General features: G+C 41.1%; 1 protein-coding gene across 2 annotated transcripts in view; it reads left to right on the top strand.

Annotated features, from left to right (window-relative positions):
- Window positions 1-15,480, top strand: part of LOC129819820 (atrial natriuretic peptide receptor 1-like) — a 114,675-nt gene extending 99,195 nt beyond the window's left edge. For both annotated transcript variants that reach the window (XM_055876434.1, XM_055876433.1), the window contains exons 16-23: window positions 1,571-1,726; window positions 7,947-8,115; window positions 8,404-8,550; window positions 8,798-8,921; window positions 9,228-9,296; window positions 9,533-9,707; window positions 9,859-9,957; window positions 10,070-15,480. In XM_055876434.1, the coding sequence (XP_055732409.1) occupies window positions 1,571-1,726; window positions 7,947-8,115; window positions 8,404-8,550; window positions 8,798-8,921; window positions 9,228-9,296; window positions 9,533-9,707; window positions 9,859-9,957; window positions 10,070-10,224 (1,094 nt within the window). In that variant the 3' untranslated portion in view covers window positions 10,225-15,480. The remainder of the gene's footprint in view (window positions 1-1,570; window positions 1,727-7,946; window positions 8,116-8,403; window positions 8,551-8,797; window positions 8,922-9,227; window positions 9,297-9,532; window positions 9,708-9,858; window positions 9,958-10,069) is intronic.
- The last annotated feature ends 3,901 nt before the right edge of the window (window positions 15,481-19,381 follow it).

Genomic DNA, 19,381 nt, shown 5'->3' with positions numbered 1-19,381 from the left:
ACTATATTTCTGTCTATATGTTCTGAAACAATGTCCCTTCCTGAGAAAGCCCTTGCTGGCTCCATTTAATTACTTGTCATTGATGTGGCTCAACAGTCAAATCACCAGGCTGAAAAAGTATTGATTAGTTGCTGATTGAGAGGGTGGGTATTAAAACTCTGTCTTTCTCTCTAAGTACATCTTTGAAATGGCCTTTCATTCTTATGTTGGGTAAAACAAATATATATATATTTGGACACACCTAATCATTCCAGGGTTTTTCTTTCTTTTTACTAGTTTCTACATTGTAGAATAATAGTGAAGACATCAAAACTATGAAATAACACATATGGAATCATGTAGTAACCAAAAAAGTGTTAAACAAATCAAAATATATTTTATATTTGACATTCTTCAAAGTAGTCACCCTTTGTCTTGATGACAGATTTGCACACTCTTGACATTCTCTCAACCGGCTTCATGAGGTAGTCACCTGGAATGCATTTCATTGAACAGGTGTGCCTTGTTAAAAGTTCATTTGTGGAATTTCTTTCCTTCTTAATGCGTTTGAGCCAATCAGTTGTGTTGTGACAAGGTAGGGGTGGTATACAGAAGATAGCCCTAATTGGTAAAAGACCAAGTCCATATGATGGCAAGAACAGCTCAAATAACCAAAGAGAAACGACAGTCCATCATTACTTTAAGACATGAAGGTCAGTCAATATGGAACATTTCAAGAACTTTATGAAACTGCCTCTCATGAGGAACGCCACAGGAAAGGAAGACCCACTACATGATTCCATATGTGTTATTTCATAGTTTTGAAGTCTTCACTTTTTTCTACAATGTAGATAATAGTCAAATAAAGAAAAACCCTTGAATGAGTAGGTGTGTCCAAACATTTGACTGGTACTGCATATATAGTCTATAATGTGTATATTTATGTTGTATTATACAGGGCACATTCGAAAAAGAGACCTAGATCTCAATATGTTGTTGTAGAAATTCTTGCACAGGGACACTTGAAGTCAATCTTAAATGAATCACTGTTAATTGTCAGCGCGCTGGAGAGGTTCCAACCAGCTTAATGCACCATAGTACACATGTCAATCAGGAGCTCTGCTGGGGCCGTCCCAGCAGTTGTCTTGTATACAGCTATACACAGACAAGTTATATTTGTATGATTTAGCATAATTAATGAATCATTACCATTGGTTTCATTCATGTGACCGACAAATACTGGTTTATAACATGTGACAGACCAAAACCTCACGAGGCTTCTTCTCTCTAAGCTGAGACCTTGAAACTGAGATATCTAGTTTGTTCTCAAAACACAGTCATTTGTTTTCAAAACACGGTCTGGACGTACTGTCACATTGCAGCTACTGATAATGAGGATTTGTACAGTCAGCCACTTGCATGAACACAGAAATAGGTTATTAGAGCAGCACATGAATAGAAGACAGAAATTATTTATAAGAAAAGCACAAACATTAAAATGTCCATTACAATGTCTTCCCTGTTAAGATAAAGGTTTCCCCCTCTACCTCCCTCTTTCCTTCTCTCCCATCCCCCTTCACTCTCTCTATAGGGAAATTGTGGGCAGCTCCAGAGCTGCTGAGGGCAGATAGTTCCCCACCATGTGGCACACAGAAAGGGGACATCTACAGCTTCGGCATCATTCTGCAGGAGCTGGCCCTGCTCCGAGGTGTCTTCCACGTCGAGGGCGACACCCTCAGCCCCAAAGGTGTGTGTGTGTCTATGTCTGTGTCTGTGTCTGTGTCTGTGCGTGTTCTTCAGTCAAGTACAGTGCCTTCAGAAAGTATTCACACCCCTTGACGTTTTCCACATTTTGTTGTGTTACAGCCTGAATTTAAAATGGATTAAATTGAGATTGAGATTTTGTCACTCGCCTACACACCACATAGTGTCAAAGTGGAATTATGTTTTTCCGAAATGTTTACCATTTAATTCAAAATGAAAAGATGAAATGTCTTGAGTCAATGTGTTATGGGCAGCCTAAATAAATTCAGGAGTAAACATTTTCATAACACGTCACATAATAAGTTGCATGGACTCACTCTGTGTGCAATAATAGTATTTAACATGATTCTTTTAATCATCTCTGTACCCTACACATACAATTAAGGCCCCTCAGTCGAGCGGTGAATTTGAAACACAGATTAAACCAAGAAGAAGGGCACCTATTGGTAGATGGGTACATTTTTTTTTTAAAGCAGACATTGAATATGGTGAAGTTTTTAATTACACTTTGAATGGTATATCAATTCACCCGGTCACTACAAAGATACAGATGTCTTTCCGAACTCAGTTGCCGGATAGGAAGGAAACCGCTCAGGGATTTCCCCATGAGGCCAATGGTGACATTAAAATAGTTTGAGTTGAATGGCTGTGATAGGAGAAGACTGAGGATGGACCAACAACATTGCACTTACTCCACAATGCTAACCTACAGTAATTACACGAGTGAAAAGAAGGAAGCCTGTAGAGAATACAAATATTCTAACAAGCCACTGAAGTAATTCTGCAAAATGTGGCAAAGCAATTCACTTTTTGTCCTGAATATAGTGTTATGTTTCAGGCAAATCCAATACAACACATTACTGAGTACCACTCTCCATATTTTCAAGCATAGGTGTGGCTGCATCATGTTATTGTCACGACTCCGACCGAGGCAGGCTCTCCTTCCCGTTCGGGTGGCGCTCGGCGGTCGTCGTCACCGGTCTATTAGCTGCCACTGATCCTTTTCTCCCCCTCCTTATGTGTTCATTGGTTACACCTGTTTTGTGTTTGTTCGTAATTAGTTGGCCTTTATCAGTCAGCCGGCCCGTCCGTTTCTTTGTGCGGGATTGTTAGTTTGTAAGCTTGGTGTTTGTTCGGACTATACGTGTTTGTGTATGTTCGAGTCCGTGTTTCATTAAAGTTACATTGTTATTGAATCCTCTGTTTTTCCTGCGCCTGACTTCGCACTCCGAAACCCAGTCCTTACAGTTATGGGTATGTTTAAGGGCTGTGGAGTTTTTCAGGATATAAAATACATTTAAAGGAGCTAAGCACAGGCAAAATCCTAGAGAAAAACCTGGTTCAGTCTGCTTGTCACGTTCCTGACCTGTTTCTGTTAGTTTTGTATGTATTAGTTGGTCAGGACGTGAGTTTGGGTGGGCAGTCTATGTTTTCTGTTTCTATGTTTGTTTAAGGGTTGCATGGTATGGCTCTCAATTAGAGGCAGGTGTTTGGCGTTTCCTCTAATTAAGAGTCATATTAAGGTAGGTGTTTTCACACTGTTTGTTGTGGGTGGTTGTCTCCTGTGTCTGTGTATGTCGTTGCGCCACATGGGACTGTTTCGGTTTTGTTTGTTCGTTCGTTTTATGTAGGCAGTTTTCGTGTTCATGCGTTCTTCGTGTTTCATGTGAGTTCGTCGTTCAGGTCTGTCTACATCGTTTATTTGTTTTGTAACTTCAAGTGTTCATTTGTGTTTTCTGTTTTGTTTAATTAAACATCATGTCATATTCAAACACTGCGTTTTGGTCGAATCCCTGCTCCTCCTCTTCGGATGAAGAGGAGGAGGAAAACCGTTACACTGCTTTCCACCAGACACTGGGAGATTAATTCAACTTTCAGCAGTACAATAACCTAAAACACAAGGACAAATCTATACTTTACCAAGAAGTCAATGAATGCTCCTGTGTGGCCAAGTTGCAGTTTTGACTTAAATCTACTTGAAAATCTATAGCAAGACCTGAAAATGGTTGTCTAGCAATGATCAACAACCAATTTGACAGAGCTTGAAGAATTTTGAAATCAATAATGGGCAAATGTTGCGCAATCCAGGTGTGGAAAGCTCTTAGAGACTTACCCAGAAAGACTCACAGATGTAATCACTGCCAAAGGTGCCTCTACAAAGTATTGACTCAGGGGTATGAACACTTATGTGAATGAGATTTTTCTGTATTTCATTTTCAATACATTTGCAAAAATGTCTAGAAACATGTTTTCACTTTGGGTATTGCCTGTAGATGGCACATTTGTGGCCTGTTGGAGGTCATTTTGCAGGGCTCTGGCAGTGCACCTCCTTGCACAAAGGCGGAGGTAGCGGTCCTGCTGCTGGGTTGTTGCCCTCCTACGGCCTCCTCCACGTCTCCTGATGTACTGGCCTGTCTCCTGGTAGCGCCTGCATGCTCTGGACACTACGCTGACAGACACAGCAAACCTTTTTGCCACAGTTCGCATTGATGTGCCATCCAGGATGAAATGCACTACCTGAGCCACTTGTGTGGGTTGTAGACTCCGTCTCATGCTACCACTAGAGTGAGAGCACCGCCAGCATTCAAAAGTGACCAAAACATCAGCCAGGAAGCATAGGAACTGAGAAGTGGTCTGTGGTCACCATCTGCAGAATCACTCCTGTTTTGGGGGGTGTCTTGCTAATTGCCTATAATTTCCACCTTTTGTCTATTCCATTTGCACAAGAGCATGTGAAATGTATTGTCAATCAGTGTTGCTTCCTCAGTGGACAGTTTAATTTCACAGAAGTGTGATTGACTTGGAGTTACATTGTGTTGTTTAAGTGTTCCCTTTATTTTTTTGAGCAGTGTATATTGATTTTATTACCTTCATTTAACCATAAAAAAAAACATTCAAGAGAGACCTGGATATTAGCTTCAGTGTAGAAAACAAATCATTTTGAAAGGCATCTTGGAGAGAGGGAAAATGCACAACACTTTTTTTTCTTTTTTTTTACACATTTGTCATTTGTTATTTGTGTTCTCCAAGATGCATGGCACTGAATCCAATTAGATTCTGAGAAGTGTCTGGGTTTCTCAACCCTCCTTCCTCCTGTCGCTCTCTCTATATCTCTGTCTCTCGGAAAGTACTATGAACATGTGTGTATGTGTTTGCTCATGCAGGTCTAGTAATACCTATAATTACTAGTATACTAATAATGTGCCCACCCCAACCCGTAGTTGTAATACATTACTTTTTAAAATGCTAAATGTAGTAAATCATGTAGTTGTAATGGCTGTCGTCGGAATGAGACCAAAGCGCAGCGTGGAAAGTGTTCATGATCTTTATTGTCAAGAATCACTCAAACAAAAATAATGAATACAAAAACGAAAGTGAACAGTTCCGTCAGGCACAAAACCCAAACGGAAAATGACAACTATTATATGATCCCCAATCAGAGACAATGATAGACAGCTGCCTCTGATTGGGAACCACACTAGGCAAAAACAACAAAGAAATATAAAACATAGATTCTCCCATTCGAGTCACACCCTGACCCAACCAAACACAGAGAATAAATAAGGATCTCTAAGGTCAGGGCGTGACAGTAGTACTCTCTTTCCTTCTCTTTTTTCTGTCTTTCTTTCTGTCTTTTTCTCTCCCCCTTTCTTCCCCCCCTCTCTCTCCCCCCATCTCCCTCCCTCATCTCACTCCCTCTCTCTCTCCCCCCTCTCTCTCTCCCTCCACCTCCCCCCCCTCTCTCTCTCTCTCTCTCTCTCCCTCCCCCTCTCTCTCTCTCTCCCCCCATCTCTCTCTCTTCTTTCCCCTTTTCTCTCTCCCTCCCCCCTCTCTCTCTCTCCCCCATCTCTCTCTCTATCTTATTCCCCTTCTCTCTTTTCTTCCCCCTTCTCTCTCTCTCTCTTTCTCTCCCTCAGGTGTTTTTTTAAATTGATCTTCACCTTCCATCTACCCTTTTACATTCCAGTCCTGTCAGCCCTGGTTCTGTCATATCTCTAAGGTGACGACTCTCTGTCACCATATATCTTTCACCACACACACACACACACACACACACACACACACACACACACACACACACACACACACACACACACACACACACACACACACACACACACACACACACACACACACACACACACACACACACACACACACACACACACACAGACACACACACAATCTATAAGTACACATACTTACACATTGTAAATTGCTGCCATCCACCTTATTCTCCAGGAAAACATATATCTCCTGCATAGGAAAATCTGCTCAGGACTCTTTGACATTCCCCTAAGTATGTAGGATCAAAAGTAGATCCCAGTGGTCATAAAGGGCTAGCTCCCTAGTTGCTGTCAGTAGAAATGCCTAGGCAGGCTCTTATGGAAGCACATTGAAATTCTGTACATGTAGCCACAGCTAGCTTGAAATGTTGCCAATCGGTTCGTATGTTGTCAAGCGGGGGTGGTCATGTGTGTTGGTGTGGTAAAGCAGGGGTTCCCAGCCTTTTTTCCACATGGCCCCCTTTTTCTAATTTTCATTGTTTATTCAGATTGCCTATATTAAATACACCACCAGTTTGATTTTGGTTTAATTTGAGGGACCTAGGAAAATGTGTGTTTTTAAGCTATTTTCCTGCAATTCCTACATAGTTTAACAAGACCCATCTTTTAGGGAAGCTATTTAAGGATAATAATAATGATAAGCCCTGATAAGCCCTGATAGCCCTGCCACAAATGGACCAGCTGACATCATGTCAGTGATTCTCTCGTTAACACAGGTGTGAGTGTTGACGAGGACAAGGCTGGAGATCACTCTGTCATGCTGATTGAGTTCGAATAACAGACTGGAAGCTTCAAAAGGAGGGTGGTGCTTGGAATCATTGTTCTTCCTCTGTGAACCATGGTTACTTGCAAGGAAAAACGTGCTGTCATCATTGCTTTGCACAAAAGGGCTTCACAGGCAAGGATATTGCTGCCAGTAAGATTGCATCTAAATCAACCATTTATCGGATCATCAAGAACTTCAAGGAGAGCGGTTCAATTGTTGTGAAGAAGGCTTCAGGGCGCCCAAGAAAGTCCAGCAAGCGCCACGACCATCTCCTAAAGTTGATTCAGGTGCGGGATCGGGGCACCACCAGTACAGAGCTTGCTCAGGAATGGCAGCAGGCAGGTGTGAGTGCATCTGCACGCACAATGAGGCAAAGACTTTTGGAGGATGGCCTGGTGTCAAGAAGGGCAGCAAAGAAGCCACTTCTCTCCAGGAAAAACATCAGGGACAGACTGATATTCTGCAAAAGGTACAGGGATTGGACTGGTAAGGACTGGGGTAAAGTCATTTTTTCTGATGAATCCCCTTTCCGATTGTTTGGGGCATCCGGAAAAAAGCTTGTCCGGAGAAGACAAGGTGAGCGCTACCATCAGTCCTGTGTCATGCCAACAGTAAAGCATCCTGAGACCATTCATGTGTGTGGTTGCTTCCCAGCCATGGGAGTGGGCTCACTCACAATTTTGCCTAAGAACACAGCCATGAATATAGAATGGTACCAACACATCCTCCGAGAGCAACTTCTCCCAACCATCCAGGAACAGTTTGGTGACGAACAATGCCTTTTCCAGCATGATGGAGCACCTTGCCATAAGGCAAAAGTGATAACTAAGTGGCTCGGGGAACAAAACATCGATATTTTGGGTCCATGGCCAGGAAACTCCCCAGACCTTAATCCCATTGAGAACTTGTGGTCAATCCTCAAGAGGCGGGTGGACAAACAAAAACTTCTGACAAACTCCAAGCATTGATTATGCAAGAATGGGCTGCCATCAGTCAGGATATGGCCCAGAAGTTAATTGACAGCATGCCAGGGCGGATTGCAGAGGTCTTGAAAAAGAAGGGTCAACACTGCAAATATTGACTCTTTGCATCAACTTCATGTAATTGTAAATAAAAGCCTTTGACACTTATGAAATGCTTGTAATTATACTTCAGTATTCCATTGTAACATCTGACAAAAATATCTAAAGACACTGAAGCAGCAAACTTTGTGGAAATTAGTAGTTGTGCCATTCTCAAAACTTTTTGGCCACAACTGTACAATAAGAATAAAGTACAATATGGTTTTATGGATTCTCACATATTCTCTCACCCCCGTCTCTTTCTCCCTCCCTCCCGTCTCTTTCTCCCTCCCTCTTTCTCTCTACCAGAGATCGTAGAGCGCGTGGCGCTGGGCCAGTGGCCCTACCTGCGGCCCTCCCTCTGCCCCCAGAGTCACAGTGAAGAGGTGGGCCAGCTCATGCAGCGCTGCTGGAACGAGGATGTGAACGAGAGGCCCGAATTCCACCACATCAAGCTGCTGCTGCGCAAACACAACAGGTACACTATGTCTGAACGCACTGCTTAAACCTCCATTAACACCATGCATGTTATATGGTGCCTGATCTACAGACATGCACTGATACCCATCCACTCACGTTAGAGATCTGCATGCTTTCACAATAACTCTCCACACACAAACATGTCTGTGTTTATTTTACCCAACGACTTGATGTACTCACAACAGGTTTGCACTGCTCTGACAACTATCTTCAAAAACCTCCCTCCGCCCTTTTACCCGTTCATTTCTGCTCTCCTCCATCCCTCTCACCATCCCCCCCTCCACAGAGGTTATGGGTCTAATATCCTGGACAACTTGTTGTCTCGTATGGAGCAGTACGCCAATAACCTGGAAGAACTGGTGGAGGAAAGAACACAGGCTTACCATGAAGAGAAACGCAAGGCCGAGGCACTGCTCTACCAGATACTTCCACAGTGAGTGTATTAAAAGGACCACAGTGGAAATAAGTTGTTTAGCTTTTTTGTTATCCTAAATTATTTTTAAGTCACTGTACTAAGTTGTGTAATTTAAAAAAAATTAGGTCCAAAAATGATACACACAAACACACCCTCACACAGAAATGCTCATCAAAGGCTGTACTCTGCAGAGGACTAATACACACACACACACACACACACACAGCCTACTCACTCTGCTTAACACTGTCTGTGTGTGATGTAGCTCTGTAGCGGAGCAGCTGAAGAGAGGGGAGACAGTGCAGGCTGAGGCCTTTGACTCGGTCACCATCTACTTCAGTGACATCGTGGGCTTTACCGCCATCTCAGCAGAGAGCACGCCCATGCAGGTCAGTCCTGAATTAACGTAGTAAACAGCAGCTTGACAATACAGTCTAGTCCTGATATGAAATGACTTTAGCCTGTCATGAATGAGAAGTGGAGTATGCCGTTTTTCTGAGCAAATTAAAATAATATATTTGAGTTGGGATCGATGAACTGCACTTAATTTAAGCATACTTGTATTCAATGTGTACTTTTCAGACACTAACTGTATCACAATTGCCTCATATCTGAAGGAAAATTTATTTACTGTTATTCTACTTAAAGGACACTTATTTTATGCAGTGGCTGATAATCTTCATGTTGCCCTGTAGGTGGTGACCCTATTGAATGACCTCTACACGTGTTTCGATGCCATCATCGACAACTTCGATGTTTATAAGGTGAAGTCAGAGTCTGAACCTTGTTATTCACACAGGGTGTGCACACATTTAATACAACGGATTCAGCTACTCAGGTGCTTGAAGTCTAGTTGAATCAGGTGTGTTGGAGCTAGAATGACACAAAGACCTGGACATGCTGTGAGCCTCCTGTACCACGGTTACCCACCACTGGGTCAAGGACATATTTAAGAAGCCTGGTGACAGTGTGACCGTCTCTCACTCTGTGGTGCCCTCAGGTGGAGACGATAGGCGATGCATACATGGTGGTGTCTGGGCTGCCCGTGAGGAACGGCAATCTGCACGGCCGAGAGATCGCCCGCATGTCGCTAGCCCTGCTAGAGGCCGTGCACTCCTTCAGGATCCGCCACCGACCTGCCCAGCAGCTCTTTCTGCGCAGTGGCATCCACAGTGGTGAGATGCAGGAAGGGGGGTTGTATGGTTCAAATAGTATTTGTTTTCTGACAAATGCACTTCCTTGAGCTTGTCTGATACTGTGGAATCAGTAGGGTCTGTGGAATATTGGAATAGGTTGTGTGTGTGTGTGTGTGTGTGTTCTCTCCAGGCCCAGTGTGTGCTGGTGTTGTAGGACTGAAGATGCCTCGGTTCTGTCTGTTTGGAGACACAGTCAACACAGCCTCTCGCATGGAGTCCAATGGAGAGGGTGAGAGTGACCCATCTCTTTTATCTACAATCTCATGACCTATCAGGATACACATACACTAGTCCTTCTCTGGCTTCAATGACCACATTTCTGTCATGTTATCATCCCTCAGCCCTGAAGATCCACGTGTCGGAGGCCACACGCGTGGTGCTGGACGACTTCAACTGTTTCCAGCTGGAGCTGAGAGGAGACGTGGAGATGAAGGGCAAAGGGAGGATGAAGACCTACTGGCTACTGGGAGAGAGCACCAGCAACATGGCTTACTAGAGAGAGAGAGAGACAGAGAGAGAGAGACGGGGGAGAGCGACAGAAAGAGAGAGAGAGAGATGCATACTGTTTAGACCGTATTAGAGACGTGGTAGAAAAGAGACGTAAGGGAAGGGAGGACTGAGGTAAAAGGAACAGACATACAGATTCACATGGGAATGGAGTGAAATGGAAATAAGCAAAAAACTGTACTACTGACAATTCCCTCCTTAATGATAGTCTCATTGACAGAGTCTCACTGACAGAGTCTCACTGCTCTTCATGGGGATACCTTGGTTCCTATAGGTGGACAAGCCCTGTCTAGATTGACTTACCATGGTCGATCTTCCATGGACAGCTTTAGACTTGTAGCCTTTCCAATCAAAGGAACGATATCACTGCTACACCGCCTTGTGCCGATTGGCAAGGCACCACCTCTGATAGACACAGAGGATGGGCATTTGCGAATGACGCCACCCAGTGTTCCAGAGTTATAACTGTCGCTTTTGTGAACAAACATTTTGGACATTCTTGTTTGGACCTGTTGTTTGTGGTGACGAGAGTTGTCCAATGTGTTATTTTGTGGTTATTTGACTTTGTGACTGACTTGGTGTTCTCTAACATTTGTGTAGAGGCCTGAGTGTTATGTGAAGCATTCCCTGGTGTTTTTCTATTTATTTCACAGTGTTGCGTGTTCTATATTACTATATCAGTTTGTTCTATATCAGTCGAACATGAATCAACTGAAGTCCAGAGGGGTATACTACGAATGTAGCTAGATGTATTCAGGCTTTTCTGAAATTTGCTAGCTTCAGTTAGCTTCACGTTCCAGCTCAGGCTTCACGCATGTTATGAAGGCAGATCAGGCAGATATTGATCGTTCACCCGCCGCTTACTTGAGTCGGGCTTGTAACTGCGCGTTCATGTCGCACATTGCAAGTCGAAAGCCAAACTGAGACAATAGTGAAACATTAGACGGTGGACGAGTCGGTGACACATTTTCATTTTTGCCAAAATCTAAATGAGTGCCACGACTCCCCACTCCTATCGATAAAATCATTGTATGAGTTCATACGACAGTTTTACTGCACGTGAAGTTTCAAATGTATCCGGTCATTACTAAATGTGTTGTGTGAAATGTATTTGAATAGTACTATTTAAAACACACACGAATTTGATTGGTCCTCAACTCTTTGATTGGCTCAAAGACTTCATTCGGGATAAATTGAGTAAACACCGAGTTAGCCTTCCCGGGAGCAGATTAGTTCTGAAGGATTCGTTGCCACAGAAATGTACCTGGTTTAAAGGTGAGCCACATTTGTGTCACCGGTTATCCCGAGTTGAACTCAGAGTTGACCAAAGTTACCTCGCTAACTCCTCAAACCAGATTCTTAGAATAGGGCTCAGTAACCCATAATAATACGAGTCCACAAAGTGTGTCCCACATCCTACTAGGCTATGTGCTTTAGGAGGAAGTAGTGGAGGCCATCACCACCATGCAAGTGTAGGCTGTCTAATTGACATTGGTGAAATGTCTCAAATTGACACTTATGGCTGTTAAGTAAGGACATTAGGCTTGTAAATAAGTCCATGTGCATTCAACAGGACTGTTCAAAAAGAGAATTTACAGCTTAAAGTAATCTTTTTGGTCATAAAAAATAATGAGCTTTAATCTTCTCAAGATAAATTGCGATGACAATGAAGAATAGAGAATTAGAGTTGGCCATAAATGTCAACTTTTGGGTGAATTACGTATTATTATCTAGTCACAGGTAATGGTTATAACCAGCTAATCCTCTCACATGAAGTTCTTATATTACAGACTCATTTTGAAGTTCAGATTTTCTAATGGTCCTTTTTCCTTTTCTTTTTACAAGATGATGTTATACTCAATAACTTCACTCAAGGGTACAAAAGAATGAGTGAGTCTAGCTCTTCACTTCTGTTACTGATAACAAAGGTCAGATTTATTTCAGATTGGGAGTCCTTCTAAATGGCATACATAGTATAGTGAAAAAGGATATATTTAAATGCCCATAAACTCTCAAAGTTGACTCTCTGAGGATACTGGTTTGGCTTGTGATTTGCAAACATTTTACAACAAACTACTCTTTTGCCTTTTGTTCGTTGGTGTTTTTGGGTGGCTCTGCTCGTTGTCTATCTGAAAGGAACAGCTGCACCACCTAGCTACTTGGCTCAGAAGTGGAGCATCACTGATAGGCAGCAGGCACCCATATACCAACCAGCGCTACGGACCATGTGAATGTGCTCTCACTTGAACGGCCCTAATGTCACGACTCCCACCGAAGGTGGCTCCCCTGCCTGTTCGGGCGGTGCTCGGCGGTCGTCGTCGCCGGTCTACTAGCCGCCACCGATCCCTTTTTCCTTTTCTGTTAGTTTAGTCTTATTAGTTGCACCTGTTCCTTTTTGTTTCTTGATTTTTGGTCTGTTTAAGCCTGTTAGGCCCGCTTAGGTTTGTGCGGGATTATTTGTGTTCTCTGTCGGTTGTGGATGTGTTTTCATTGTTCTTCGGATCGTTTGCCCTGTGTTTGGGCTGGTCAGTGTTTATGCGCACTGTATTTGGCGTGACCGTTTCGTGTCGGATAAATAAATCTACAAATCACTGAACCCTCTGCTCTCTGCGCCTGACTCCTACCCACCACTCCTAGTAAACCGTGACACTTAAACCTTAAACTTATCATCAGTGAGAATATCCCCTTTCCAACTTAAGTCTAAATGATTTGATCATTTCATTTTCCATGAGTGGATGTATCACCTAAGCCAAAGCCAATACTCCTGAAATAATCAGGATTGGTAATGTGGAGTGGAAATGATAACAGCTCTGTGTGATGTCAGAGAGTCACGTCATTGATCAGTAGTAACTCACCCAATGTCAGGCTTGATCTGACAGGTAACCCAGCGGGCAAAACTGGTTTCAGGATAATCTATTTTATGGCGTCGTAGTCAGGTTGTATACTGGTTGTGTGAAAGTTTATGAAGAAGTTAATTATTTTTAGCAAACAGAAAAATAAGTCTTTGTCTAGTTGTAAACTGACCAGATAACAACCAAAATATGACGTCTTTCCCATTATGTCTTCTTGTCGTGAAAAATATGTTTTTACCTGGTTGTAACAGAGACCAGTTGCTTGTAATGTGGTTGTAGGATTTCTTCTCAACCAGAAAACCAGTTTACAACCAGAAAATGACATCATTAAGACGATTCCAAGGCAGGTCCGTCTGCATACGGTGTGTGTCCACTATGAATGTGGTCACATGGCTTCCTTAAATGCGTTTCTGATTCAGTAAAATGTATTGTGTTGTTTTGGTTGCCTTGTCTGTATTTTCAAGGAGTGGGTTGGTCTTTGAATTACTGTATGTTACAATGTACACAGGTAATGGTTATAACCAGTGTTTTAAAATTTTAAAACACTATAACCAGTGTTTTAAAATATGATATTGGCGTTGTTTTGGGGGGAGAAAGAAATGTTCAGTTACATTGCCTGTCTTGTTTCGGGTCAGTTGAATGTCTTTATAAAATCAGTTGATAACCCACATTTTCTTCTGAGTTAATAGCAATGTGTTATTGTGCTTGATGTAATTTTGGCCGAAACGTGATGTACTTTCCATGTTTAGTTATTTATTAGACCTTACAATCGAAGTGGGACTGTCCATGCATACAATTGCATTTTGTATCACAGTATGGCACAACAACCCACATACACGTAGTCTAATCTACAGGTTACATATTTCTATCTATATATAAACTTGAAATAATAAGGATATAAGTACAAGGTCAAACAGTAAGTACAAACAACACAGTAAAAAAACAGCTTCAAAGACTTAACACTTTGACTACTTTTATTTATACTGTGTTGTAGTTTGAAAAAAGTTATTTGTCACAGAGTGCTTAAAAAAGATGCTTACGAGGCAGATTCTTCACACAGCGTTAAGGAAGAAATCTGCAGTGGTGGAAAAAATACCCAATTGTCATACTTGAGTAAAAGTAAAGATAGAAAGGACTCAAGTAAAAGTGAGTCACCCACTAAAATGCTACTTGAGTAGAAGTATTTGGTTTTAAAGTATAAATCATTTAAAATTGCTTGTGTTTTTACGGAGAGCCAGCACTCAGACGTAATTTACAAACAAAGTATTTGTGTTTAGTGACTCTGTCAGATCAGAGGCAGTAGGGATGTTCTCTTGATAAGTGCGTGAATTGGACCATTTTCCTGTGCTGCTTAGAATTCAAAATGTAACAAGTACTTTTGGGTGTCTAGGAAAACGTATGGAATTATTTTCTTTAGGAATAAGTAAAAGTTGTCAAAAATATAAATAGTAAAGTACAGATACCCCAAAAAATGACTTAAGTAGTACTTTAAAGTATTTTCACTTTAGTACTTTACACCACTGGAAACCTGAAAGGATGAGGAACCAAATGAGGAGTATCTTTCTCTGGAAAGTCAGCTGTACGTTCAGATTTTATATGATCCTGAAGGTTAGTAATTTGTTAATGTCAAGAGATCAGTATTGAACCTCCTGAATCAATGCATGTTAGAATAACATCTGGCAGTGGTTAGAGCTGTGAGTCTTTATGGGTAAGTCCCTAAGAGCTTTGCACACCTGGATTGTACAATAGTTGCCCATTGTTCTTTTAAAAATTCTTCCAGCTCTGTGAAGTTGGTTGTTGATCATTGCTAGACAGCCATTTTCAAGTCTTGCCAAATCAAAACTGTAACTAAGCCACTCATGAACATTCAATGTCGTCTTGGTGAGCAACTCCAGTGTATATTTGGCTTGTGTTTTAGGTAATTGTCCTGCTGAAAGGTGAATTTGTCTCCCAGTGTCTGGTGTAATGCAGACTGAACCAACTTTTCCTTCAGGATTTTGCCCATGCTTAGCTCCATTCCATTTATTTTTATCCTTAAAAAAACTCCCTAGTCCTTGCTGATGACAAGCATGCACATAACATGATGCAGCCACCACCATGCTTGAAAATATGAAGAGTGGTACTCAGTGATTTGTTGTGTTGGATTTTGCCCCAAACATGACGCTTTTTATTCAGGACAAAAAGTACATTTCGTTACTACATTTTTTTGCAGTAATACTTTAGTGCCTTATTGCAAACAGGTTGCATGTTTTGGAATATTGTTATTCTTTACAGGCTTCCTTCTTTTCACTCTGTCATTTATGTTAATATTGTGGAGTTACTACAATGTTGTTGATCCAACCTCAGTTATCTCCTATTACAGCCATTAAACTCTATAACTGATTTTAAAATCACCATTGGTCTCATGGTGAAATCAATGAGCGGTTTCCTGAGTTAGGAAGTGCACCTGTATCTTTATACACCATCCAACTTGTAATTAATAACTGCACCATGCTCAAAGGGATATTTCATTTCTATTTTGTTTTACCTATCTACCAATAGGTGCCCTTCTTTGTGAACCATTGGAAAACCACAATTTTTCCTTTTCTTTGAGGTTGTATCTGTGCTTGGAATTCACTCCTCGATTGAGGGACCTTACAGATATGTGTGGGGCACAAAGATGGGGTACTCATTTTAAAGATCATGTTAAACACTATTATTGCACAGTCATGCAACTTATTTCTGCTTGTCATAACAAAAGGGTTGAATACTTATTGACTCAAGACGTTTTGTCTTTTTATTTTTAATGAATTTGTCAACATTTCTAAAAACAGAATTCCACTTTGACATTATGGGGTATTGTGTCTAGAAGTGTGGTGCAAAATCTTGATTGAATACATTTTAAACTCAGGCTCTAACACAGCAAAATGTGGAAAAAGTCAACGGGTGTGAATACTTTCTGAAGGCACTGTAAATCTTCCAGTTTCATGAGATTGAACACATGAGCAAAGCAACACTCCTTAATTTCCTTACAATGGATGTTTTTGGAGAAAGCAAGAAGTACTAAGCAATTACAGGCATTTCTAATCCCTGCTCAAAAACCCTCATCTTCAAAAACCACTGTCTTAAAAAACATTGCTAATATTTATACAAATGTAGTGCTGTCTATCCCAGGTCTCAGTGTTTCAATGTTTTTACAGTCCATACCTGTCAAAAAATAAATAAAACACAACCTATCAAGATGGTACACCCAGGTTTTGGAGTGGCCATCTTGTCCATGTCTTTGGACCATACCAGAAGGGGGAGATTCCAAAGGCTTAACATGGCTTAATGACCTAAAATCACAATGGAAAACTCCAGTAGATCCAGTGAATGCAGGCCACAGGCAGGTCACCGGAGGGGTATGGTCACTAGTGAGGAGGGTGTACAGTAGGTGGAGTGGCATCAGCAGCACAACACAATAAGCTCTGAATCGTATTGATATGTGATAACGCACAAAGAGACTAATACAGCTAAAGCTTGAAGGCTAAATGTAGAGACTGGTTTTGGAAAAGTCCTTTGTGCATCGTTTTTTAAAATGTTTTCCTCGTAGCTCTGATTCTATTTTGTTTCATGTGGAGAAGTGAGTGCTGGAATCTGGTCAAGCGGTAACGCTTTCAACACCGGGCAAGGGGGGTGGCCTGCGAGAAAATCAAATATATAAGGTTCATCGGACCTTACGATCTCCTTTAAAAATAAAAATAAACAATGTGGAGAAGTGAAACTCCAAATTGTTCTTTTGAAAGTGGAAGTGATAGAGAGAGAGGTTCCATACCATTGTCACAACACAACTGATTGGCTCAAACGCATTAAGGAATTAAGGAAAAAAATTCCACAAATGAACTTTTAACAAGCCACACCTGTTAATTGAAATGCATTCCAGGTGACTCCCTCATGAAGCTGGTTGAGAGAATGCCAAGAGTGTGCAACCTGTCATCAAGGCAAAGGGTGGCTATTTGAAGAATCTCAAATCTCAAATATATTTTGATTTGTTTAACACTTTTTTGGTTACTACATGATTCCATATGTGTTATTTCATAGTTTTGATGTTTTCACTATTATTCTACAATGTAGAAAATAGTACAAATAGAGAAAAATCCTTGAATGAGTAGGTGTTCTAAAACTTTTGACCGGTAGTGTACATACACTTAGGATACTCAGATTAACAGAAAACAACATCATTATTGTCTCTGAGGAACTGCTGCAGTCATGCACCCTGCTGACTGAGCTGAACATGTCATTAAACATTATTAGTGAGCTGTCTGAGTTATCTTCCTAATCAATGAAGCAGCTGAGAATGACAATGGGTTTTCATCTGTGCCAAACTTCACAAGCAATCTCCACACTGCAAATTCTGGATTTCAGCAGCAATAACATCAATAGTCTAGGCTGTTCAGATTTAGCCAATCTCACCAGACGCACAGAACTCAATCTTAATAACAACAAACCTTGAGGGCAGTTTTTTTCCAGGATTTGGGGGTCTTATAGAGAGCCTGGATCTTGGTAGCAACCACATCCAGACCTTGGGTGATACTTTCAAGGAGGGTTTGCAGAAACTCAAGATGTTGGATTTTACAGGAAATAATATTAAATCAATCTGAAAAGAAGACTTTAGCGTACAATCACGTAGGGAGTTGATTTTATCTGACAATCAAATTGTCAATTTGGAACCTGTGGCCTTTGAGAGACTGGCCAGCCTAACATACTGTATCTTCATCTGTCATCAAATAAACTTAATGAATATCATATAACAGGCGCTGTGTTCACAGGACTAAGAAGCTTACTAACCCTTGATATGTCCCAGAAAGCTATATTCTATGACACAAAAGAAACCAATCTCTCCAACATTCTCTAACCTGCTATCCCTGGAAAACCTCAATATTGACAATCAGGATCCCAATGGGAAAATACCTCATTATATACTCTCTAACTTTCTTGAAAGAGGTATTTTTCTTATCTCCCTGCACCCAGACACATTCATTCACGCAGCCCACTTGGTGCACATAATCTATAATGACCTCACAGCCCACCCTCCAGAGCTGTTTCACGGAATACCAATGCTAAAACAGCTCTACCTGTCCAATTCCTGACTTCTATCTTTAGATTTCCTCATATGAGCCAAACTCACTCAAGTAAGAGGCTACAAGTAGCTCAGAACGAGGTTACAGAGATCAGTGAGAAAGTGATATGTTCTCTTCCTGCCTCACATTTCCTTAATTTAGAGATAACTCTTTCACCTATGACTGTAGCATTGCTTGGTTCATCCAGTGTGTGAAGAACAGCAACCAAACACAAGTCGTTTATGCTCATGATTTTGTTTTCAAATTCCCAGAGGATAAGAAAGGCACTAAACTGTTGGACCTTGACATCCACTCCTGTTTGGAAGACATATCAGGCTTCTTCTATTTCATCACCACCACCTCATTTGCCCTCCTTACCCTGCTGGGGTCCTTTATTTACCATATCTACAGCTGGTTTGGTTTCCCTGTAGATAAACAACTAAACTAAGCTCAACTAACATAACTCGTGAACTAAAACTAAACTATCTAAACTAATGGAATTCAACTAATTTAATAGAACTAAACTAGATTCAACTAATCTTCAATCACTTTCCTGTGTTCCTTTGTCCTTAGTTTGTGTTTATTTTAAACTGAATTAATTACTTTGCATTGGTTTTTAAAAAACTTTGAAAAACTGGATAACTGTTATGGCTAAATGGTCTGTGTATGTAAAACATGAAAGTATATTTGCAAAAAAAATGTGTTTAATACATTTGATCTGGCTTGCTTGGATGAATGTTGTTGTTCGTTGACATGGGTTGTTGCTCCCTCAGTGGTACAAATATATCACTATTAGTTTGCCACAACATTCTTCTTGTCACTAAGCACATTTTCCTTGGAGTAGGCTAATGTAGGCAGCTATAGCGAATTTCAAGCATGTTTCCAATGTTTTGCTTAATGAACTGTAAAATGTATTAATTAGAAGGTAATTGGTCTGAATGCTATTGCTTTAACTTAGCATGATAATGAAGAACAATTATCCTGATATATTTTCAATACACACATTTCAACAACAAAAAAGGCTATGCGCCTCTTCTATTATATACTTACAAAATGACACAAACGTCTTACTTTCAATGCTCAAGTTACGTTGCCACTCATTGGCCGGTTTTCTCTGCGTTCATTGGTAAATCATTATGTCATTCAAAATAAGTAGATCAATCATTGGCTTAAAAGAGCCTTATGGGCCCTCCCTTCTGCTAGCGCTGTGAATGAA

This window comes from Salvelinus fontinalis, chromosome 22 (genome assembly GCF_029448725.1).
Source record: "Salvelinus fontinalis isolate EN_2023a chromosome 22, ASM2944872v1, whole genome shotgun sequence".
In the NCBI taxonomy this organism is placed as follows: Eukaryota; Metazoa; Chordata; class Actinopteri; order Salmoniformes; family Salmonidae; genus Salvelinus; species Salvelinus fontinalis.
This window is presented reverse-complemented; position numbering and strand designations above follow the sequence as displayed.